The 26,597-nt window shown below is 38.8% G+C and overlaps 1 protein-coding gene across 2 annotated transcripts in view; it reads right to left on the minus strand.

Annotated features, from left to right (window-relative positions):
- The window catches only part of hacd4 (3-hydroxyacyl-CoA dehydratase 4), a 30,653-nt gene extending 4,281 nt beyond the window's left edge, over window positions 1–26,372 (minus strand). Inside the window, exons 1-6 of one of the 2 annotated variants that reach the window (XM_069926785.1) lie at window positions 26,238–26,372; window positions 15,228–15,334; window positions 11,123–11,250; window positions 9,154–9,266; window positions 4,858–4,964; window positions 290–421 (exon numbers count right to left, since the gene is read on the minus strand). In XM_069926785.1, coding sequence (XP_069782886.1) covers window positions 290–421; window positions 4,858–4,964; window positions 9,154–9,266; window positions 11,123–11,250; window positions 15,228–15,334; window positions 26,238–26,269 — 619 coding nt within the window. In that variant the 5' untranslated portion in view covers window positions 26,270–26,372. The other variant, XM_069926792.1, reaches the window with a different exon arrangement.
- Window positions 26,373–26,597: the final 225 nt, after the last annotated feature.

The raw sequence follows: 26,597 nt of genomic DNA on the forward strand, positions 1-26,597 counted from the left end.
TCAAGTGAAAAAAAGTTCCTGTTTTCTGGAATGTCACTTGAGTTTGCAAAATTCTTCTATTTGTCACTTTCTATTTGTGGTCAGTATTTTCAGTTGGAATAATAATGAATGAATGAAAAGAGTTATTTGGCTCTATTCATTAGATCAAAAAATAGCTGTGTTAACCCACAGGGGATAACCCCATGATTCAGTGTGACAGAATACCATAATTCACCACCAGCGCATGCTTTTGATTCGATCATATAACTTTATGCAGAATTTAAAAAGAAGAGAATCAATTTCAACTTACCAGCAACAAGGATTAGACAGTAGACCTGCAATACATATGGAAAATGCACTCTGATGCCGATGGGTCCAGGTAGTATAAAGGAGAAAGTTCCATAAAATTCAAAATAAGGCAACGACTGATAAATCGCAATTACTAGGGTAAAAGTAAGAGTGGGTTAGAACCCCAAACACTGCAACCATAGATTTAATGAAGTAACTAAAGACCTATGTGGCTTCTATTCCTAGAGATTTAGAGCACAGTAGGGGACCATTTGCTACATTATGTCTATCTTAGCTGCAGAACTAAGTAGGCTAACTGCATGCTGGTTCTTAGTCCATCACCCTTTCACACGATGAGTTCCAGACAATTACTGTCATGCTCTCTGAATGAAAAATATTTCTTCTTGCCTCTTCTCTAAATGTTCTCTCAATTTCTGTAAGTGTATGCCCCCTGGTTATTGATCTCTCTATTAAGAAAGCATCTGTTTTTACACACACACACTCCATCTTTTCACTTTTTCAGACATTATCCACTCCTGGCTGCAGCATCTTAGTTCTCTGCTGTTACATTTCAGTTTTTTTCCTTCCGATGGACACTCTCTTATCAGCAATTTCTTTACAGAACCTGTACCATTTCTGTTCTTAGCTTTTATATTTCAGCAAATGAAAAATATTCACATGACTTTGGCCACCTTACCAACCTTTCCTGCTATCTTCCAGGGTCATTCTTTCAATGAGTCCTCTGTGCCTTGATACCTAAACTTTGTTTAGTTTCTTGACCTGTTTGGAACACCTCACACTTCCTTGAATTTCATTTGTCAATTTTTTTGATCACTGATATTTTCCTGTAAACGACATTTCTTCCTCGTGATCAATATTTGTATTAATTACTTTGATGATGTACATTAATTCATTTTTAATGTCATGTAATAAAACAAAATGTGATATTACACAATTTTTTTTTTAGTCTACCTTAAGGCAGACCAAGATTTACAAGCAGCTGAAATTTCCCAGCACTCCTTAGAGTCAGAGAAAGAGAAGCAAAAGAGAGTCCCCCAGAGTCACTACGTGTCCTTGGCTTCACCTCCAGTTTTCCACAGCCTTCAGTCCAATCCATAAGCAACCTGAGCTCCAGATGCACACCCCTGACACAATCAGGAAGCCTCCAGCACCCTCGGCAACTTCTCGAATCTCAGTTCCAATACCTGGTACCCCTTTAGCCAGTGTCCAGCAGTCCACAGCCTAAAGTGTCCTTTGAACACAGTCACCTGCAGCCTTTGTGGGTTTCTCGCTTTGAGTCACTAACAATCCACCTGTGTGTTCTTCAGCCTCAGAGCCCCTCACTGGTCTGCTGCTGTGATCACCATCCTGTGGGTCATCTCTGTTTCTCCTCAAATTGGGGGGGGGGGGTTCCTCCCCATTTCTGGTGCCCTTCACCAGTTCCCTGGAGCCTGCAATCCCTCATGGCCACTGCTGATCATAGGTGGCACTGCCATCTTGGACCCAGATCCCATGGTCACGGGATTTTAAAATAAACTACCGTTTGCTTTTAAAGTCTGTACAGAGCCTATGGCAGTTGGACCCCGTAGGGGAGCACTGTAAATTTGCTCTGCAGGTCCTCACCAGCAGCAATACTGTTACAGCAGCTCCGGACACGCTGCCATTTTAAAAAATTAAATATTGGCTAGCCTACATTATTAATATAAATAATAAAAGGAAGTTGCATCAAGACCAGTGAAAGCACATTGGAAGTTAATCACTATCATTCTTGGCTCTCTAATTTTGGATTTATTGGATCATGTGGCCTTTTGTTTTATTGACCAATCTATCATGTGGGACTTGTCAAGCATCCCCTGTATTAAATCCATGTTGACCAAATTTTGCTCTCAAAATGTGTAATCAAGTTAATCAGACAGAACTACATGTTTATACTGTCTTGATTAAACTGTGCTCTTCCAAATGATTTTAAACTGTTTCTTATTTATTCCAAGAACTTAAGCACAAGCTTAGACCTGTCTGCAATAACAACCTATAAGTTTCTCCCGCTAATTAATAAAGATAAGACTTTTACAAATTCAGTAATCCTGTGAGTATTTTTAGACCAAAGCCCATTCAAATCTAGTTATCCATCAGAAAAATAGTCTTTTCGTACAAGGTCTGTGGTTCTGGAGACCCAGTATGCCATAGTACAGTAGTTGGATAAAGTTTCACTTCTGCATTCTTTTCCCTCATCTCTCCCCACCCCCTTCCCAATAGTTGCCTGTCTCCGAGATGTGTACAAAGGATATATTCCCCATTTCCCTACAGGGGAGACACTAAAATAACTTGAGGGAGAGCCAATCCTGGCTGGATTCAGTAATCTGATTTAGAGCTCTGGACACAACAAAGTTAAAGGATTTGTACAAATTCCATTTTGCATCTTCTGGCTACTGAGCAACACAGTGTATTTAAAAGAGCCTTTCACCTCTGGTCAATATCCTGGACAGAGATAAAGGATGAAAGACTTGTCACTTGGAATCACAAATGAATTGTGATCGACTCCACCCAGTTTCCTATCAAAATAAACCCATACTACAGGACTAGTCTGAAAGGACTTTTGAAAATGACAAGTCTCAGATGACAGGCCCAGACTGTGGAGAATTGAAATGTCATGCTTGTTCTAAAGCAAAGATTGAAAAGCAATCACGTTGACAGGTCAGGTCAACGCAACTGAGCCCAACCATTTTTTAAAAAAAGCACAAGATATTGGAGGTAGTTGCAAAAAAATTAGTTTTGTCTTATTTTCTCCATTTTCTGTTGCAGACATTACCCTCTGCTGCTTATAGCTGTGGTCCATGTGCCACATTTTCAATTTCCCCTCAATTATTCAATTTTCTCATTTGATTTATTTGATGAGAAGAGACATGTTTGCCAAGTTTAAAACTGTATTTTATTTCAACCACTGAATTCACATTTGCCAGACTTTCTTGCCATCTTTGCCTTTCAAGTTAATTTCTCAACAGTTTTTCTCAAATGGCACCAGCTGTTTCCAATGAGGAACATATTCCTAACCCACCATTAAATTAAAAACCAAATTAGTAAGTGGGGTTTAATATGAAAACACATCATCAATATTCATCGTTTGCTATTTTCAATTATTCTACCTGCCAGTTATATAATATTCACCCCTCTTCCGTCACAGAGGAGCATTGGAGAGACTGCTCCATACTGATTAATGTAACAAGGAGATATCCAGCAAGAACATGACAAGGATTCCAAAGAATTTTGCATTTGCCTCTTGTGCAGGAAACTTATCAAGAGGTTCACCATTGTCTGATAAGTGAATAATTTCTAACCCTTGGTCTAGTTCTACAGGACTTTCTCCCAGGTGGCAGTTCAAGCAATAATTTACTCCCCATTACTCTAAACACTATTTCATCCCTTTCATTCTTTTAACAAAAAAATTTGTACAAGAATGTACATTTTTTTTCAACTGGGAACTAATCTAACTTTTTCACAAAATGCGGGCAGCACAGTTAGTTTAGCGGTTACCGCCAAGCTGTTACAGCACCACCAACCCAAGTTTGAATCTGGCACTGTCTGTAGGAATTTGTAAGTTCTCCCCATGTCTATGTGAGTTTCCTCCAGGGGCTCTAGTTTCCTCCCCCCTTCAAAACATATGGGGTTGTAGATTAATTGGGGTATTTGCACTGCCCAGCTCATGAGCCAAAAGTGCCTGTTACTGTGTTGCATGTCTAAATTTAAAATATAAAGATTCTAAATATCTTCTCTCATGTGAAGAGTTTTATTTTTATCACAAGAGATTTTGGCACATTGGCCTTCATAAATTGAGAAAAGGAGTTTACATGTCATAGTGAAGTTATTCAAGACAATGGTGAGACCAAATTTGGACTATTGTGTGCAGTTTTGGTCACCTAACTACAGGAAAAATATCAATAACATTGAAAGAGTGTAGAAAAGATTTACAAGGATGTTGCCAGGACTTGAACAACTGAATTATAGGAAAAGGTTAAACAGGTTATGGTTTTATTCCCAAGAGTGTATAAGAATGAAGGGAGATTTAATAGATGTAAAATAAATTATGATGGGCTGATAGATAGAGTAAATGGAAATGCTATTTCTACTACGGTTATGTGATACAAAAGCTAGAGAACATGGGTTAAGAGTGAAAGTGGAAATATTTAATGGGAACATTGGGTGAAAATACTTACACAGAGAGTGGTGAGAATATTGAACAAGCTGCCAGCTGAAGTGGTGAATGTGGGCTCCATTATGACATTTAAGAAATTTGGATGGGTACATGGATGGAATGGTTATGGAGGGTTTATGGACCTCCAGATACAGGTCTTTGGAACTAAGCAGAATAATGGTTTACCACAGGCTAGATAGTCTGAAGGGCCTGTTTCTATACTATAGTGTTCTATAGGTCTTCAACAAGTCATTGTGCTGCCCTCATTGAAGTGGGAAGGAAATAGAATAAGATAAAAGCTGGACTCATAATATAAGTGCCAGAAATAGTTTCATTAGAGTACAGACCTGCAAAATTCTATAGCAACTGTGTGCTACTAAATATAATGTTGAGCATAATACCTTCAGCCAGTACTATTGAAGGGTAAAATGGCACCCAAAGGGAATGATAAATCCATGACAAAATATGAAAATCACTTCCTATGCTTGCTAGCATGTTGTGTGGATATCTGTTAACATAAGAACATTAGGCATGTTATTTCCAAATATATTTTAAATGCACATTTTAACAGTAGACCAGCAGTGGTGACAAGGTCTGTCCAATGTAAAGGTATCTCTACTTTCCATTTCACAAGGAAACAATTTAAGATCCACAATAGTTTAGTTACTAAAAAGTTATACTATCGCCTGGTCTGAAAATATCCCACATTTCATAAAATTAATCCAGTTATGCAGACAGTTGGCATTTGTTCTCTTTTACACCTGCCAAAAATGTCTTTGTAAATTTGGGCTCCACTCCACCACCCATTTTTCCAAGTGTACCAACTTAGATATTTCATGTACTTTTACAGTTCATTACCAGCCCCTGTGGTGTTCATTTCTAAATCATTCAATTTGATTGACTGAAGGAATATCCAGTTGCACATCCGGTTCATGTTATCCTGTGTGTCAGCTTTGCTCAGAGAATGATCACCTCAAACATTCATCAATTTTCCAGAATGAAAGAGACCTTCCTGTATATGAGTGAATCTAACTTGTGGCAGATGGCAATTGACGCCACATTAATGCAAATTATGCCCCTTTGTTTTGAAGACTTTAAGGGTTTCCACATGTTATTGGCCTGTTCATTTTCCATACCAATAACTTCAACAGAACTGATATTTTGTACTTATCAGGAAAAGCTGAACAATGTGGTGCTCCTCAAACTACAGAAGTGTGAGGGGTGACTTGACAGAAATGTTTCGGACTTTAAAAGAGTTTAGTAGAGAATATAGTTCCATTCAGAAGTTAATCAGGTTAGTCACAAATAAGTCCATTAGGGAATTTGAGATAAATATTTTGACTGAGAGAAGTTAACAAGTTTCACATATACACAGAGGAGGCGAGAGAATAACACAGGTATGAGAACAAGCATAGGAAATGTGAAGCTGGTTAAGTACAGAAGGGAGGAGCAGATAGAAAGAGATGCTGTTGGGGTAAAATGAAATGGAATTGGAAGAAACTTAAATGGAGTATTATTACAGTTATCATTACAGCCTGAAAGGCTTGCAGAGGACCAGCTGGAAGAATGGTTATATGGTAATGGAGTGCAAAATGGCTGTTGAAATTTAATGCAGAAAATGTGAGGTGTTGCACTTTGGAAGGACAAGCCAAGAAAGGACATGCATAGTAAAAGGTAGGGCACTGAAGGTTCTGGGAATTCAGATACATAATTCCCTGAAAGTGAAGTCACAGGTAGATAGGGTCGTAAATAGAGGTTTGGACACTTTAGCCTTTGGAAATCAATGTTTAAGTATAGGAGTTGGGATGTTATGGTTAAGTTTACAAGACAGTGTTGAGGCCAAATTTGGTGCACAATAGGTTTTTATTTCAGCCCCCACAGGCAATCTTGGGGGTTTAGACAATGAAGAGATTGAGCCTGGGGCTGTATCAAGTCGTCTAGGCCCCAAATCTTCAGCACTTCGAAAATGTAACTTCTTATGAACTTGAGGTTTAGTCTTTTTACCATTAGTGGCCATAATAATTCCTTAATAATTAAAACTAAAATTTAAAAAGTTTAAACTTGTTGAAAACAAAGGGTTAAAAAACGGGTATTTAAAAGTCTGGCCAGAGAAGTCGGAATTGATGTCTAGACTCTATGCCATCTTGCCATGCCCCCCCCCCCCCCACCCCTTGAGGCCAAATTTGGAGTATTGTGTGCAGTTTTGGGCTCCTAACCTCAAGAATTATATCAATAAGATTTGAAAGAATGCAGAGGAGATGTACAAGTATGTTGCTGGGACTTCAACAACTGAGTTATAGGGAAAGATTGGCAGGTTAGGACTTTATTCCCTGAAGCGTAAAAGAATGAGGGAAGATTTGATAAGAGGTATACAAAATTATGATGGGTATGGATAAATGCAAGCAGGCTTTTACCATTGAGGTTAGGTGAGATATTTTTTAAAAATCTAGAGGACTCAGGTTAAGGCTAAAAGGAGAAAAGTTGAAAAGGAACATTTGGGGGTACATCTTTATGCAGAAAATGGTGGGAGTGTGAATAAGCTACCAGCTGAATAAGTGAATCCAGGCTCAATTTTGACATTTAAGATAAATTTGGACATGTACATGAATGGGAGGGGTATGGTCCAGGTGAAGGTTAGTGGGACTAGGCCAGCATTCTCGACATTTTTGTTTCCACTCACATACCATCTTAAGTAATTCCTTTCTAATCACAGAGCACCAATGGCATCTGCTCTGAGGTTTGTAAGGAATTACTTAAGGTGGTATGTGAGTGGAAAATAAAAGGTTTAGAACTACTGGACTAGGCAGACTAGTTTGGCACTGACTAGAAGGGCCTGTTTCTATCCTGTAGTGTTCTATGGCCTTTTTCTGCTCTGGATGCCTCTGAATTAAGGAGTAAGCAAAACAGTAATATAAAAATGCTGAAATTTCATAAATTTTACAAGGATGTGATTGAATTGAGTAGCCTGCACCATATCTGAAATATATTTTGCATTTTATTGGATTTGAAAATCTTACGATTCTTTTCCAGAATCAGTATAACAAGAAAATCTGAAGGAAGAGTGGGTATTTATATTATGACTGAGCTTCATACCAACACAACACGAGGGCATTGTTTTAGTACAATGATAACCAACTCTTAAGTCAGCAAGCAAAATGAACATTCTGAAAATATGGTTAAGTGGTATTTATAAAGTCAACCTCTCTCTGAGCATTTCAGAATGAAATTTTTCTCATCATCTCTCAGCACTTGAAGTTCTAACTTATAGTTTGCTTATTGATCTTACCAATATGCAATACTTTATTCTTCCATAGGTGATCTCATTCTATTCTTTGAGGAAGTCCAAGGTTCTTTAAGATAACTAATAAAGGACTAGAGGTGGCATGAGATATTGTATGTGGAAAGTTGCTGTGATCTGGAATGGTAGGAAATCCAATATTGTAATTCCTTTCAAAAGGAAATTACTTCAGCACTTTTGTAAGGTTGGAGATGTTGAAATATGCAGAGTTGAAAGGAAGGGCAGGTATAGACTACTGGAAAGCTCAATCTGAGTGGTATGACGCATATGTTGAGCTGAATGACCACTTGCTGTGATTCTTAAGTTAACATTAAAATGATTTGAATGCAAGATAGCATTGGTTAAGATGGCTTACAGTGGAGGGGATATATCCCCTCCATTGTGGACAGGGTCAAGACGTGCCAGGCAGTTATTACCATGATCAGGGAATATAAAGTGTCAAGAAGCATCACTTTTTTCTGTTGTAACTGCTCATCCTTCCACCAGGCAGGACACCAACATGAGGTTAGTACAATGTGGCCCCAGTCTGTTCCTTCCTTCAAATTTTAAAATTCAGTAGGGTGACCACATGGATAACATTCCCAATCAAATCAAAAAGGACTTGATTAACACACTAAAGGCAAATTTCGACGATGTCCTCATCGTGTGTCTTAAAGCTCAAGCTGCGGGATTTTCCAGCAACTACCAGCTTCAGTAATAGCAGAGGTTGAGGAAGAGAATCAAAAACCTTCAGATGCTAGAAATCTGAAATATATCCAAAAAAAAATGCTGCAAACACTCAGCAGGTCAGGCAGCTTCTGTGATAGGAGAAAGCATTAATGCATCAGGTCTGGGTGGATCCAAGAACTGTATCACTAACAGCTGCATGATCCACTAAGCATTCCCAGCATTTCTCGGTCATGATCCAGGAAGAATAGTCTCACTCTACAGATAGCTGATATTGCCATACCTTGTTGCAGACCAACACAACACGAGGGCATTTTTTTAGTACAATGAAAACCAACTCTTAAGTCAGCAAGCAAAATTAATACTCTGAAAATATGGTCAAGTACTTTGATGAAGGGCTGAAGCTTGAAATGTTGGTTATGTATCTTTATCTTTGCTACATAAGGTACACTGTTTGACCTGCTGAGTTTCTCTAGCATTGTGTTTTCAACTCAACCATGGAGCCTGCAAACTTTCGTGGTTTACTTTTAGCTAATATTGTCACTGGGTTTTCCACTTGTGTAAGTGTAAGTGCAAAATGTCACTGATGTAAGGCAAACTGAGACATCTCTTTGGAGCTTAGATTTTGGGCAATGTTTGCTGATCATGGGCTCTGCGCAGCAGAATTCTTTCTTTTATGCTTAAGGATCAATATTCTTGTACTAACAGTAAACCAAGCAGTCCAGCTACTCACCTGATTACATCTAAAGTGTTCCAGAGGAAAAACACGGCCCAGACAATATGCTTGTTTTGCATCTCTTCTTGACTACTAAGAACCACAAAAAGGATCACATTCCTCTCAGTCACCTGAAAGCATAGACCAGCAGCATGAACTAAGAATTATTGAGTGAAGTTTATGTTAATGATCAGGCAACTGGAAGCAAAGAGAATAACTATCAATATATTGAACTTTTTTCTTACAAACATAACAAAACAGTCCCTCCCTTCCCCAAACCACCCCCCCACCCCCACTCCATACGTACAGATCCGTTCACTGTCAGAGCTTACACATATATTTTAAGTCTATGGAGTACAACTGGGGAAACTGTTTTTATATGTATAATAGTAACTTTTATAACAATTTTTTCCTTTTTATTACTGTATCTGGGCCCCTATGTGGTCCAGGTATGGCTGCCAGACCTTTTCAAAAATGTCATATTTGTTCGTTAAGTTGTATGTGATTTTTTTTCCCATAGATAAACAACTGTTCATTTCCGCAGTCCATCGTGCTATAAGTAGAGGGGAGTCAGACTTCCAAGTGATCCCGATACATATTTTTGCTACCGCCAATGCTATTTTTATAAATGAGATTTGATCAATTTATTGCTTATTTCCATGAAATTACTTAATTTCTCCTGTTATCATGGTTTAATTTTTCTGCAATTTCTTGCCAAAATGGCCTCACTTTCACTCACAACCATGTGGCATGTAGAAAGGTTCCTGTCTCAATCCCACATCTGAAACACATCTCTGAAATTTCTGGTTTTGATCTGTGTAACTTTTGTGGGGTCAGATATAATTGGTGTAAAAAATTATACTGAACCAATCCATATCTTGCATTTATAATTGATGTCATGCTGTCCTTACACCAATCTGACCAGCTTCTTTCTGAAATCACCACACCCAAGTAGGACTCCAATCTTTTCCTTGACCTCTGCAACTCTGGTTTTGCACTTTTGTTCTGGAGAGCATAGTACATTTTTGTTATAAATTTGGATGTATTCCCCATCCAGACCGTTCGTTCTGTTTCACTAATTTCAGGTGGGGTCAACATTGGTCCCCATCTTTCTCTGAAGAATGATCTAAGCTGGAGAAAACAGAAGGTCCTATTGACCACTCCACATTTGTGTTTTAATTGTTCAAAGGACATAAGAGTTCCTTCCATGTAACAGTCCTTAATATACCTTATGCCTTTGTCATACCACAAATTTAATATTCTATTGCCTATATTCATAGGCAATAATACATTTTTACACAATGGTGCTTTTATTGATATCCCTACATTTTTCCTTATATATTCATTAATTTCTTGCCACGTTCTAATCATATGTATTAAAAAAGGGTTATCCATCTTTTTCTTTAGTGATTTGACACTCCATTTATAGATAAAGTCCTTTGCTTCCCCCTCCTCCATTGAGTAATTCCCATTTGAACCCAAGATTAGGGGGTTGTCTTCAGTGAAGAAGGCTGCGAGAAATCTAGCCTGTGCAGCTAGATAATATTTTTTGAAATCTGGGAGTTTAAGTCCTCCAAGCCATAGTCCCATGTCAGTTTTTCCAATGCAATTCTTATTATTCCATAGGTATTGTCTAATATGGTTGTTTACTAGCTTAAAAAGTATTTAGGTAACAGAATAGGCAGTGAAAGAAAAAGATATTGCAGTCTTGGCTTCACGTTCATTTTGACGCAGTTAACCCTTCCCGCCAAAGTAATCAGTGAGTCTCTCCATTTCTGTCAGTCCCTTTCTATCTGCCTAAGAAGAGGAAGATCATTTAGTTTGTACAGATTTTGCCAGTTACTATCAGTCACTATTCCAAGATACTTTATTCCATCCATCTTTCATTTAACTTTACTTCCTTTTTGGTATTTTTAATATTCAAAATTTGTTAATGCCATTTATCTCAATTTTATCCAATATAGCTAAAGGCACACATAAGTCCTACCTGTAAGAATCGGGGAAGACATGGACTTTGTTCAATGCCTGTGAGCAGGTGAATCAACTCCAGGTTTGATAACAATTGGCAGTAACACATCACAGCCCCGATGGCATAATACGTGTCCACAAGGCTATCTGAAATGAGCCACAACAGTATTATTTCCTGCTTCTAACAATTGATTTGGGTAAAAGTAAACTTCAAAACATTTGCTTTCATACTCCTGCCAATACTTGGTTACATAGGTGCATTCTCAGATGTCAGGCAGTGGAACGATCAACAGCACTCCTCATCTATAAATACTATAGTAATAGGTACACAAAGAGAAAGACATTACAATCTTGGGTCTGCTGCTTATACCAGCCAGACTAAGTGATGTCAATTGATTTTTAAGTGGTCAAGTTTGCTCTCCATGGCAGAACTTGACTATAAGTGTAGAGCTGGACCAACTCCCACCCAGCTGTCCTCACGAGTATTCCTTCAGTCTTTGACATGTACTAAGACCAATGCCAGTTCCAAACTCAGTTGGATTTTTCTGGGGATCATTCCCAAGTATGACCCATGCTTTTTGAGAGCTGCAGGAATATGCAGAATCACAATGATGGTGTTGGTTGCATTAAGCTGTTCCCCATTATTTCTCCCGTCCCTACTCCAATTCTTTGGGCTTTTGACAACCTGGAGAATTCCAGCTTACTCAGGGACATGTCTGCTGTCAAAAATTTCAGCAAAAATTGCTGGAAGAGTTCAACAGGTCAGATCCATGGATAGGAATGGTTAGTCAACATGTCAGATCTGGATCCTTTATTGAGAAGAAAGAGAAAAGGGGTACCTCAAGTGGGAAAAAATGTGAGAGAGGAGCCATGATGACAGGATGTTAGAAATGGAGAGATGAGTAGAGGAAAACGCCACTAAGAAGGGGAGAGGAGGGGTGAAAGTCAGAGAAGAAAAAAAATAAGTACAGGGATAGGTACAGAAGAGATAGGTTTGGGGTTACCTAAATTACAAAAAAGTTCTTTCTGTTAGTTTTAAGGCTGTTTAAGTTTACGTTTGGCCTTGCGTGTATTTTTGGCCTCTTCCATTATCAGGGTATCATTGCACAAATAACTGAAGAAGTTGAAATGGTTGGCTACAGGAAGCTGAAACTTAGACCCACAAACAGGAAGCAGTTCAGCAAAGCGGTCATCCAATCTGCATTTGTTTTCACTGATGTAGAGGAAGCCACTCCAAGTACAGTAGATTAGATCAGTGGTTCTCAACCTTTTTCTTTCCACCCATGTACCACTTTAAGTATTCCTTATGCCATAAGTGCTCTGTGATTAATAAGGGATTATTTAAAGTGGTATGTGAGTGGAAAGAAAAAGGTTGAAAACCACTCTTTTAATCATACCTAATTGACTTGTTATGTGCACGGTTTCATAACTCCAAAGGAAATGGGCCAATGGCAATTTTTCTAAGCAAAATATTTCAGTAACAATTGGGTCTAGATCAGTAATTCTCATCATTCTCTTCCCACTCACATGCCACCTTAAGAAATCCCTTACTAATCACAGAGCACCAATGACATAAAGATTACTTAAAGTGGTATGTAAGTGGAAAGAAAAAGGTTGAGAACTATTGGGTTAGATGGTGTGCATGTAAATTTCTGCCTCACCTGGAAGGTCTGCTTGTGGGCCTGGATAGAGAAAAGTGGCAAGAAATAGGGACAGGTTTTACACTTCCTGTGAATACAGCAGGAAGTGCCTAAGGGATGGAGATGGTTGGGGGGGGGGGGGGGGGGGGGAGCCTAATGGGAAGGGTGGAACAGAGCAGAGAGTCTCAGAGGTACTTATCCCTGCAAAAGCGATAGGGGTGGAGAGGGGAAGATGTGGCTGGTGGTGGGATCACACTGAGGTTGGCAGAAGTGTCAGAGGTTAATGACAGATGTGGAAGCTGGTGAGATGGAAAGTGAAGACCAAAGGGACTGTTCATGTTCTGGCTAGGGATGGTGGGATGAGGCCAGAGGTATGAGAATGGGAGGAGTTATTAGTATGGGCATTATTCATAACAGTCAGGGAAATTCCACATTTGTTAAACAAAGAGGACATGTCAGACATTCTGAAGTAGAAGGCCTGGCCTGGGAAGACATGCAGTAGAGACAGGAATTCGGAGAAGAGGATGGTGTCCTCAGAATTTTCTTCCTTGTGGAAGGAACTTGTTCAATGCATAATCTCCCCAGATTATGATTTATCTGTATTACAAAAGAGCCTTTTCACATGCTTGGCCTCGTGTGTTCGAGCAGATCAGATTACATCAAGTAAGTATGATGAGCTGAGTGTGACTTTGATTCCTGCTCATCAATGCCTCTGCTTCTAATTTCTTCAAAAGATTGATGACAACAAGAGAGCGTCTCTTAGAATATATGAACATAGGTGATCTATCAAGCCTGCTCTGCTATTTAATCTGGCATTTGGACGCAGCTCCACCCATTTGGCTTTTCCCCATCACCCTTAATTCTCTACAATGTAAAAATCTATCCTTCTGTCTTAAATATGTTTAATGAAGCAGCCTTTACTGCTTCCATGCACAGAGAATTCCAGATTTACTCCTCTCTGGGAGAAGCAGTTCCTCTTCATCTTTGTCCTAAAGCAACTCTCCACAATTTTGAGGCTACATCAAATTAGCTCGATCTAATCTCACCTAGTTATTGGAATCACTTCCTTGCCTCAATCTTCTCTATCCCTTTCATAAATCTTAAATGTTCCCTTCCAATCATCTTTCATTCTTCTGAATTTCAGCGAGTATAATCCCAGGCAACTCAATCTGTGCCAAAGGAAAACACAGGCAAAATATTGTTTGGGCCAACACAGCTTTATTCCACCCACATAAATATCTAGTTGGCTGCTAGCTGTGCTTACAGTGATCCCAGGGGAGAGAGAGAGAGAGAGAGAGAGAGAGAGAGCACATGGTCAAAACCTCGGCTTTATACCATGGGCCCTCTGAGCCCACTGGGTGGTTGGATGTCATTAGGCCAGGTGCCATCTCTCTAGGCTGCCTGTTGGTCAAGTGATGTACCACAGCATATCATCAATCACACGTTCATCTCTGGCAAGTAAACTTGGTGAACCTCTTCTGCATGGCCTCCTCTTGGTGAACTTCCTCTGCATTGCTTCTCTTGGTGATCCTCCCCTACCTCCAAAGCCAGCTTGCTAGAGCTGCACACTGTAGGTGCAGCCTCACCAGTACCCTGTATAGTTGCAGCAGAAACTGGCAACTCATAAATACAGTTCCTCTAGCAATGAAGGACATTTCATTGATTATATGTTGACTGCAAACCAACCATTTTCAATTCTTGCACAAGCTTCCAATTGCCTCTGCACAATAGCATGCTGCAATGTTTCATCATTTAAATAATAATCTGATCTATTTTTTTTCTAAAGTGGATGTCTAGCACCTAAAATACTGTCATGTGACGCCTTGTCCATAAAAATGAAATCCAGAAATGTCAAGGATCCTAACATTTGATGTTGAAAATTCTCCTGCTATATTTTGTTATTTTTTTGTCATTGCAGGCATTGATGGTCCATCTCCAATTGCCCTTGAGAAGTTGTCTTTTAGACATTCAGAGGTTCTGTTAAAGTTACACCCACAGGGAGTTCCAGGTTTAAACCCAGCAATCATTTCCAAATCAGGAAAGTATGCAAGATACAGGTGGACGGTCTTTCCATGTGTCTGCTGTTTTTGTCCTTTTGTAGTTACGCTTATGGGTTTGGGACCCATGGTCAGTGAGTTTAAAGTATTGCTTCAAATGACATGTTAAGTGCCAAATCCCATTGCACATGGAAGTGATGCACAATGCTCTTGTGTGCTTAATTTAAAACCAGAATTCAATAATTGGAGTCAGCTTATTACCAATCTCACACGCAAGCCTGCCCCACAACCATACATATTCCTTCATCTTGCCTTTCCCCTTTTAGTTTTGGTGTTTCCGCTGTATTCAGTATTTCAGTCCTATGGCCTAAAGATTTTCTGGACCAGTATTTTATATTTGTGAGATAATATCTGAAAATCATTCCATGTCGAAAGGAAACTTCATTCTTTCCAAAAGTACCCATGACCTGCACCAGAAAAGACTTACCTTCCCCAAATGTTAAGAATCTGGCAATTATGTTTGAAGATATCCATGAATGTCCACAGAATTGTATCAGGTTATATGTGAAAATATACAAAATCTTCAATCCACATCTGAGAAAAAGAAAAGATGTAAGATGCTTTTAATCTGGACATTAAATTACCTTAGCAAAATGTAGGGCCAGAGATTGGAGCGATAAGACTTCAACATTATCTTCTTCGTGCTCTCAGTGAATGATCTCTCTGTCACAGTAATGTTACATTGCCTGGTATTATTTCTATCATCATTTATATATTCTATCAAGCTTCATGGATGGTTCTGCTATTTTGCTTCAGATAAGAAGGTGGAAGAGGTGTCACGTGATGGAGTAGTGGCCGGTCAGGGAATTCCAGCCCTCTCCGGAAAAGTGGAAAAAAAACGCATAAAACACAAAGGTACAAGAATAAAAATTAAAACAAAGTAAAAGTAAAGGTGAGAAGAAAATGGCAGCGAAGAGAGAAAAGTCGAAAACAACGGGAAGAAGAGAAGATGAAAGAACGTCGGAAGAAGAAGGTGAAGGCCTTACCTGTCCGAGGAGGCCCGCCGCAGAGAGAGAAGCCCGCTCCCTCAGGTCAGTGGAAGTCCCGGGCTAGGGACTACAAAAATGGCTTGCAGAGCCGAGTAAAAGTGCGCAACTGCGCATGACAAAAAACACACTGACGGGAGGGGGGGGACAGCTGCGGAGTCGATCTCCAAAGCTGAGAGAGACACCTGCAACACAGCAACAGGTGCAGAGCATGGAAAATAATGACAACAAGAAAGAAGAGGGTAAAAAGAAAACAAGGAAACAACAGATGGTCAACCCAGAGGAAGAAGAAGAAGAAGAACAGAAAGAAACGGAAGAAGAAGAGAAAGGCAAGACAATAGATATATCTTTTTTTAAAGAATATATGGAATCAGTGAAAGAATGGCAATTACAAGAATTTAATGAGATAAAAAGAAGAATTAAGAATGCAGAAGAAAAAATGAATAAAATAGAAATGGTCATATCAGAGATAGGAAAAAGAGTGGAAAATGTGGAAGAATGAGAAATAATCGTAGAAATGGAAGTAGAGGACTTAAAAGAGAAATTAGAAGAATCTAATAAAAAAGTTAAAGAGGCACATGAGCTGTTAGCTCAGAAGATGGATATAATGGAAAACTATAATAGAAGAAATAATATAAAGATAGTGGGCCTTAAGGAAGATGAAGAAGGCAAGAATATGAGAGAATTTATAAAAGATTGGATCCCCAGGGTCCTAGGAAGACCAGAATTACAGGAAGAGATGGAAATAGAGAGGGCACATAGAACGTTAGCCCCGAAACCACAACCGCAGCAAAAACCAAGATCCATTCTAGTAAAATTTTTAAGATATACAACAAGAGAAAATATATTGGAGAAAGCAATGAAGAAAATAAGAGAAGACAAAAAGCCACTGGAATACAAAGGTCAAAAAATTTTTTTCTATCCAGACATAAGTTTTGAACTCCTGAGGAAGAGGAAGGAGTACAATACAGCAAAAACAATCTTATGGAAAAAAGGATATAAATTTATGTTAAAGTACCCAGCGGTACTTAAAATAGTTATTCCAGGGCAACAAAACAGACTATTCTTGGATCCAGAGGAAGCACGAAAATTTGCAGAACAACTACAAAACAAGCAGAGAGATGAAGACATGTAATGAGAGTAAAAATGACCACGAACTATATGTATGTGTGTATATGTATATATATATATATATATATATATATATATATACATCACCTTTGTTGACCTCACCAAAGCCTTCGACACTGTGAGCAGGAAAGGGCTTTGGCAAATACTAGAGCGCATCGGATGTCCCCCAAAGTTCCTCAACATGATTATCCAACTGCACGAAAACCAACAAGGTCGGGTCAGATACAGCAATGAGCTCTCTGAACCCTTCTCCATTAACAATGGCGTGAAGCAAGGCTGTGTTCTCGCACCAACCCTCTTTTCAATCTTCTTCAGCATGATGCTGAACCAAGCCATGAAAGACCCCAACAATGAAGACGCTGTTTACATCCGGTACCGCACGGATGGCAGTCTCTTCAATCTGAGGCGCCTGCAAGCTCACACCAAGACACAAGAGAAACTTGTCCGTGAACTACTCTTTGTAGATGATGCCGCTTTAGTTGCCCATTCAGAGCCAGCTCTTCAGCGCTTGACATCCTGCTTTGCGGAAACTGCCAAAATGTTTGGCCTGGAAGTCAGCCTGAAGAAAACTGAGGTCCTCCATCAGCCAGCTCCCCACCATGACTACCAGCCCCCCCACATCTCCATCGGGCACACAAAACTCAAAACGGTCAACCAGTTTACCTATCTCGGCTGCACCATTTCATCAGATGCAAGGATCGACAATGAGATAGACAACAGACTCGCCAAGGCAAATAGCGCCTTTGGAAGACTACACAAAAGAGTCTGGAAAAACAACCAACTGAAAAACCTCACAAAGATAAGCGTATACAGAGCTGTTGTCATACCCACACTCCTGTTCGGCTCCGAATCATGGGTCCTCTACCGGCATCACCTACGGCTCCTAGAACGCTTCCACCAGCGTTGTCTCCGCTCCATCCTCAACATCCATTGGAGCGCTTACACCCCTAACGTCGAAGTACTCGAGATGGCAGAGGTCGACAGCATCGAGTCCACGCTGCTGAAGATCCAGCTGCGCTGGATGGGTCACGTCTCCAGAATGGAGGACCATCGCCTTCCCAAGATCCTGTTATATGGCGAGCTCTCCACTGGCCACCGTGACAGAGGTGCACCAAAGAAAAGGTACAAGGACTGCCTAAAGAAATCTCTTGGTGCCTGCCACATTGACCACCGCCAGTGGGCTGATAACGCCTCAAACCGTGCATCTTGGCGCCTCACAGTTTGGCGGGCAGCAACCTCCTTTGAAGAAGACCGCAGAGCCCACCTCACTGACAAAAGGCAAAGGAGGAAAAACCCAACACCCAACCCCAACCAACCAATTTTCCCTTGCAACCGCTCCAATCGTGTCTGCCTGTCCCGCATCGGACTTGTCAGCCACAAACGAGCCTGCAGCTGACGTGGACTTTTTACCCCCTCCATAAATCTTCGTCCGCGAAGCCAAGCCAAAGAAGAAGAAAGATATATATATATATATATATATAGGTGTGTATGTATATGTGTGTATACATGAGTGTATCTGTATTTAGAAGAAAATATATAGAGTATAGATAAGAATTAATAAGGGAATGAAAGGGAATAGAGGGGATAAGGAGGGAATTAAAAGAGTGACCTTCGTTATATATGATAATTGAAATCTTTTCCGGGGGGGGGGGGCTGGGTGGGGAGGAGTTACGGTCACTGCAAAATCAGTTGACGCTTGCGAGTGAATTCGCAAATCCAAATGAAGAGGGGAGATGTGGTTGCCCGGCAAGGGATAAAGGGCAACTCAGGAGGGGGAGGGGAGAATGGGGTTAAAGAAGTTTTAAGTAGGAAAATAAGGAAAATGTTTGATGTTTTAGAAATGTTGTCTTATAAAGTGTTCAAAACAAGGAAACAGAAATGGATAAGAAGGAAAGGTGATGATGGAGAAACGGAAAGGGAAGATAAACAAAGTATGAAATGGCTACGTTGAACTATATGACTTTAAATATTAACGGAATACATAACCAAATCAAAAGGAAGAAACTGCTAAATTTACTGAAAAAAGAAAAAAATGATATAGCATTTGTGCAAGAAACACATTTAACTGAATTGGAGCACAAGAAATTAAAGAGAGATTGGGTAGGACATGAAACAGCAGCGTTGTATAATTCAAAAGCAAGAGGAGTAGCTATATTAATCAGTAAAAATATACCAATTAAAATAGAAGAGGAAATAATAGATCCAGCAGGGAGATATGTAATGATAAAATGTAAGATATATTCGGAGTTTTGGAATCTACTTAATGTATATTCACCTAAAGAAGAAGATCAAAAGTTTATGCAGGATATCTTTTTGATGATAGCAGACACACAAGGGAACATATTAATAGGAGGGGATTTCAATCTTAATTTGGATTCAAATATGGGCAAAACTGGGGAAAAATTTAACAGAAAGAACAAAGTAACCAAATTTATAATTAAATCGATGCAAGAAATGCAACTTTTAGATATATGGAGGAAACAACACCCAAAGGAAAAGGAATATTCATATTATTCGAGTAGACATAAAATATACTCAAGAATAGACCTATTCCTGTTATCAGCTCGTATGCAAGATAGAGTAAGAAAAACAGAATATAAAGCTAGAATATTATCGGACCATTCACCCTTGATATTGACAATAGAGATAGAGGACATCCCTCCAAGAATGTATAGATGGAGATTAAACTCCATGCTACTTAAAAGGCAGGATTTTAGAGAATTAATTGAAAGACAAATTAAAATGTACTTTGAAATAAATACAGAATCAGTGAAAGATAAGTTTATACTATGGGATGCAATGAAAGCGTTCATTAGAGGGCAAATAATAAGTTATGTAACCAAGATGGAGAAGGACTACAATCAGGAAACAGAGCAGTTGGAAAGGGAAATAGTAAATATAGAAAAAGAATTAGCAATGAAGGAAGATACAACTAAAAGAAGAGAATTGGCAGATAAAAAAATAAAATATGAAACACTACAAACATATAAGGTGAAGAAGAACATAATGAAGACAAAACAGAAATATTATGAACTAGGGGAAAAAACGCATAAAATTCTAGCATGGCAGCTTAAGACAGAACAAGCTAAGAAAATGGTATTGGCATCAAGGAAAAAAGATAAACAAATCACATATAATCCAACGAAGATTAATGAAAACTTTAGAGAATTCTATGAACAATTATACCAAACTGAAAACGAAGGGAAAGAAGGCAAAATAGATGAATTTTTAACTAAAATTGAACTACCAAAATTACAAATAGAGGAACAAAATAAATTAACAGAACCATTTGAAATAGTAGAAATACAAGAGATAATAAAAAAAACTACCAAATAATAAAACACCAGGAGAGGATGGATTCCCAATAGAATTCTATAAAACATTTAAAGATTTATTAATTCCTCCCCTCCTGGAAGTAATCAACCAGATTGACAAACCACAAAGCTTACCAGATTCATGTAAAACAGCAATAATTACAGTAATACTAAAGCAAGGGAAAGATCCATTCGCACCAGCGTCATATAGACCAATATCATTACTTAACACAGATTATAAGATAATAGCTAAACTATTAGCAAACAGATTAGCAGATTATGTACCTTAAATGGTAAATCTAGACCAAACTGGATTTATTTAAAAAAGACGCACAACAGACAATATTTGTAAATTTATTAACTTAATTCATGCAGTAGAAGGGAGTAAAGCGCCAACAGTAGCAGTTGCTTTAGATGCAGAGAAGGCCTTTGACAGAGTAGAATGGAATTATTTATTCAAAGTATTGCAAAAATTCAGTTTACCAGAGAATTATATTAATTGGATTAAAGCATTATATAAGGGGCCATTGGCGAAAGTGACAGTAAATGGATATATATCAAAGCAATTTAATTTAAGCAGATCAACAAGGCAGGGATGCCCACTATCACCCTTATTGTTCGCGTTAGCTATAGAACCACTAGCAGAATTGATAAGAACAGAAAATAATATAAAAGGGATAAAAATAAAAGATAAGGAATATAAAATCAGTCTATTTGCGGATGATGTTATAGTATACTTAACAGAACCAGAACTATCAATAAAAGAATTATATAAGAAATTGAAGGAATATGGAGAAGTGTCGGGTTACAAGATTAACGTAAATAAAGGTGAAGCAATGCCAATGAATAATGCGGATTTCTCAAAATTTAAGAAGGAATCACCATTCAGATGGCAAATGCAAGCAATAAGATACCTAGGTATACAAATAAATAAAAATCTCGGCCATCTATATAAACTCAATTACTATCCACTAATGAAAAAAATTACAGGGCGATTTAGAGCATTGGAAAGATTTACCACTAACACTAATAGGAAGGATAAACTATATTAAAATGAACATTTTCCCAAGGATACTATACCTATTTCAGGCATTGCCAATACACTTGACAGAGAAATTCTTCAAGGAGTTAAAGAAAATAATAAGGAAATTTTTATGGAAAGGGGGGAAACCGAGGATAGCACTAGATAAATTAACAGAATGGAATAAACAAGGAGGCTTACAATTGCCAAACTTTAAAAATTATTATAGAGCCACACAATTAAGATACCTATCAGATTTTTATCAAACAAGGGAAAAGCCAGATTGGACTAGATTAGAACTAGATAAAATAGGGGAAAAGATACCTGAACACATATTATATAAATGGGATGAAAAATTGGTACAACGTAGGAGTTCTCCAGTATTACATCATCTGCTCAATATTTGGAAGAAGATTCATGTAGAAAGGAATAAAACAAATTACCAATTACCAAAACTAATAATGACGCAAAATCAGTTATTCCCTTTTACAATAGATAACCTTTCCTTTAGAGAATGGGAGAAAAAAGGGATCAAAAGAATAGAAAATTGTTTTTCAGGAAATAGATTATTATCCTTTGAACAAATGAAGGATAAATATAATATAACTCAAGATACAGTGTTGGCATATTACCAATTGAGATCCTACTTGAAGGACAAATTAGGAAGTAGTCTGAGGTTACCAGAGGGAAGTAACTTTGAATATGTGATTACAGATACAATGACAATCAAAAGATTTATAACAAATATGTATATTAAATTGCAAGAAAAGGAGAATGAGGAAACAAATGGTAAAACCAAACAAAAATGGGAACAAGATTTAAAGATAAAGAAGGAAACATGGGAGAAGTTATGCTCTGGAACGATGAGAAATACAATAAATACGAGGTTACGTATGATACAATATAACTGGATACACAGGCTATACATTACACCTCAAAAGTTAAATAAATGGGACCCAACAGTATCTGACAGATGTTTTTGTTGTAAAAAAGAAATGGGAACAACAATTCATGCAATCTGGACATGTGAGAAAGTAGAAAAATTTTAGGAAGATCTAAACCAGATATTAAATAAAATTACAGAAAACAATATACCAAAAAACCCAGAGATCTTCCTCCTAAGTAACATAAAAAAATAAAGAATTTGGACTTGATTTGGATGGCGCACAAAAAAGATTTGTTAAGATAGCTCTAGCCGTAGCAAAAAAATGTATTATGTCAACCTGGAAATTGGAAGATAATTTGAGAATACAACAATGGTATGTAGAAATAAATAAATGTATTCCATTAGAAAAAATAACATATAATTTAAGAAATAATATTGAAATATTTGAACAAATATGGGAGCCATACATGAAACACAATAAAGAAAACCTACCGGGGACATCTACCACCTAAATTAACGAAAGGAGAAGGAAATGAAAAGAATTGACTCAGTGGAACTTCTTGTTTATTTTTATTGAATGACAACATTGTTTGACTGGTTTAATGTGTCTTAGATTTTGTACTTTAAATGAATGGGGGGGAGGTAGGGAGGGTGGGGAGAAAATGACACTGTATATATTTGAAAGGAAAATGTATGTATCTTGGTCAGTGTGGTTTATGGTGTGAAAAATAAAAAAATTTTTAAAAAATAGATAAGAAGGTGGAACTGTTCTTGCTATTTATATCTTCATAATTCACTCAGAGATTAAAAAAAAACAAGTTGTCAGGACTTGGTTCTAATACCTTCATCTGGAGTACAGGACCGATAATTCAGCCCAGAATTGCCTATACTTGCAGCATTTGAATAGGAGAGGTCATCTTACATTTGAGATTGCAATTTGAATACCTGGCTATTTGTCTTGGAGAAGTCTGAAGCACAACTGGTGAAACTAATCCACTGTTTAACTGCATGTTTTTTTTTGGCTGTTTGAAAGAACTCTAGAAATTGTAGATTATCCATCCTTGCAATAAATTCACATGTAAATTGTGTCTGCTCTTTCAAATGGCAGTAACTACAGTTTCCTAAGAGATCCCCAAAAATGTTCAATAGCAAAGGAAGTAATGTGGAATGGAATGAGAGAACATTGTAATGAGCACAGAAAAAGCATGACAATTCCACATCATCCAGTATCTTGTTTATTTTTCAAACAGTTTAACAACAATAATATTAAAAAAAATCAAGGTTAGTATGAAATTCACATCTTGTTTAGATAAAACATGACCAATGGTGAAAATGGGCCAGAGCTTGGTGTCAGCATCAAACCATTCGTAGGCCCCACTTGAATTGGTGCCAGCTGGAGACTTACCAGTGTACATCCCCCCCACCCAGTGTGGACTGACTGGCAGGTTCTACCTGATCCTAAATTGCAAGCCCTTTGAGGTATTGAAACTTACTGCCGCCTCATGAGGAGATCAGAATAAGCATTGGGAATGTACATTTTCCAAAAATCTGGCAAAAGTTAAATTCTTTAGAATTTGAAACAAAAATGTTGAGCTTAGATTTTCTGCAGTGGCACTCATCAACACTGATGAAATGTTTTGAAAGGCCGGTGTTGAAATATACCGGCTCTTGCATGAGCAGCGACATGGATCCATTCCAATTTGCCTACTGTAGCAACAGGTCTATAGCAGATGCCATCTCATTGGTTCTACACAAAGCCCTGGAACACCAGGACAGCAAAGATGCATACATCAGGATGCTCTTTATGGACTTCATCTTGGAATTTAACACCATCTCCCCTCAAATAAATCAACAAAATTCAAGGCCTGCATCTTAATACTCCACTGAGTAATTGGATCATGGATTTTCTCATCTCCAGACCATAATCAGTAATGTTACGGAGACCAGAGGACCCCAAAAACTAGCAACAATAGATATGCACCACAACACAGGGTTACTTAAACAAAATATGACATTGGAAACCCTGACAAATTTCTACACATATGTGGTGGAAAGTGTTGACTAGCTGCATGACTTTCTGGTATGGGAATTAAAAGCCCTGCAAAAGGAAGTACATCAGAGGCAAGAATCTGCCCAACATCGAGAACATCTGCAGGGAACACTGCTGTTGGAGAGCAGCAGCAATCATTAAGGATCCACACCACCCAGGACATGCTCAGTCCTCGCTGCTGTATTCAGGAAAGAGGTATAGGTGCCACAAGACTCACACCACCAGGTTCAGGAACAGTTGATACCCCTCCACCATCAGACTCCTCAACAACAAACTCAGAGACTCATTTAAGGACTCTTAATTTTGTACTTAATTGATTTTTTTCTTTCTGTATTACTACCAGTCAGATTGTTTACATTTCTTTATTTGTTTACACATGTACATCAGGTAGTTTTTGCACTGCCAACAAGTAGTAATTCTGCCTCGCCCCCAGGAAAAAGAATCTCAGGTTTGTAATTGATGTCATGTATGCACTCTGCCAATAAATCTGAAATCTAGTGGACTGAAAATACGGGCAATGAATCACCATATAGGAGGGAGATTGAAAACTTGGCTGAATGGTGTACCAACAACAACCTCATAATGTCACCAGATCCAAGGAGCTGAATACAAACTTCAGGAAGGGAAAACCAGGGGTGTACAGTCCAGTGATCATTGGGAGATGAGAACTGCAGAGGGAGAGCAAATTTAAATTCCTGGGAATCACTATCCTGGAGGACCTTTCCTGGATCCAACATAATAATGTCATTGTGAAGGATGTATATCAGCACTTCCACTTCCTCAGGAGTTCAGTATAACATTGAAAAACTTGGCAAACTTCTTCAGATGTATAGTGAAAAGAATGCTGACTGGTTGCATCATGGCTTGGTCTGGGGGCACCAATGCCTCTGAGCAGAATGCCCTGCAAAAGGTAGTGGATCATGGCAAAACTCTCCCACTATTAAGAAAATCTACATGGAATGCTCCCATCAGAGAGCAGCAGCAAACATCAAGGGCTCTGCAGGATATGCAGTGTTCTTGTTGTTGCCATCAGGAAAGAGTACAGGTACCACAAGACTGGCACCACCAGGTTTAGGAACAGCTGCTACCCCTCCACCATCAGACTCCTCCACAACAAACTCAATCAGGGACTCATTTAAGGTCTCTCACTTTGCATTATTGAATTTTTTTTCTCCGTATTTGCTCAATCAGTTCGTTTACATTTCTTTCTATGTTTATATTTCTCTCTTTTGTAGAAGTATCTTTTTTTCTTGCGTACAGTTTACTACTGCTAAGTAGAAATTCAGTCTGGCAGTAGGAAAAAAGAATCCCAGGGTTGTATATAATGCCATGTATGGACTCTGACATCGCGTCGGCCCTCAAGATTTTTAACGGGGAAATTCAATGGAGTCGGAAATATTCCAAGATCCTGATACTTGTTGATATTTTTTCTCTCTAATTGGGTTGAGCCAATCCTGGACACCGACTGTACAATTCTCACGGGTGCAACCTCCAAAAGAGGTACGTGGGCGAAAGATAAAGGCACCTTTTAAGAGGCTGCCAACAGAATCGATCGCCTGTACAGATGGAGCGGGTCCGGCTTCAAAACGAGTTATATTGGCAGTCCAAATCACAGGAATTAAAGCTGTGTACATTCCACGTAGGTCATTTCAATGCACGGTATTTCGCAGTTTCATCAAAGATTAACTTTTTTAATTCGTTATCCTGTTTGATAGAGTTATTGTATTAACTTGGATTGAATCAACTTTTAAAAGGAGTCTTGGTTTGTGTTGCTCTGCGTTATTAACCCTCTCGGGGAACTCCAAACCAAGCTCAGGTATAACGAAGAGCCCAGACCTTTGAGCGGCTGTCTGTCCAGTGGCCTCTTTCTTCCGTTTTGTTCCTTTCCCTGATTTCGTAAAACAGGAAACTGACATTGCAACATCGGATGAGCCCAGGCCGCTTCTCACCCACCAAGAGCGGAGTTCTTTTCGGAATTAACCCAGCAAACGCAAAGTGCACAGAAGGGCCTACCCCTTCCAAGGGGTCGGGCAGACGCACGGTCTTTACCTGGTCTCGGGGCGTGGCTGACTCTTGGCCATTTGGGCGCTCCGCTGGGATGGCTCTGCTCCACCCTCCCAGGCAAGCTGCTGTCTGAACCGAAGCGCCCGGGGAAGTGTCAGCCGTTCAGTTTGCAGGCAATCTGACGTCAGGACGCCCATGGAAGGAAACATACAGAGTGGGAACACATGCAGAGGGCATTGCAGAACAATTAACAATGACAAGAAGTTTGGAGTTTCCAGCCAAGTTTTCCTGCGAAGCACTTTATTTTTAGAACTGTGCGCTCTTGATTTGAAAAGAGCGTTTTTAGTACTAATTTTTTTAAAGACTTGACAACTCAGTGGGGTGAAATAGTTCGGGGCACCGCTG

The sequence above is a fragment of the Narcine bancroftii genome, chromosome 1 (genome assembly GCF_036971445.1).
Source record: "Narcine bancroftii isolate sNarBan1 chromosome 1, sNarBan1.hap1, whole genome shotgun sequence".
In the NCBI taxonomy this organism is placed as follows: domain Eukaryota; kingdom Metazoa; phylum Chordata; class Chondrichthyes; order Torpediniformes; family Narcinidae; genus Narcine; species Narcine bancroftii.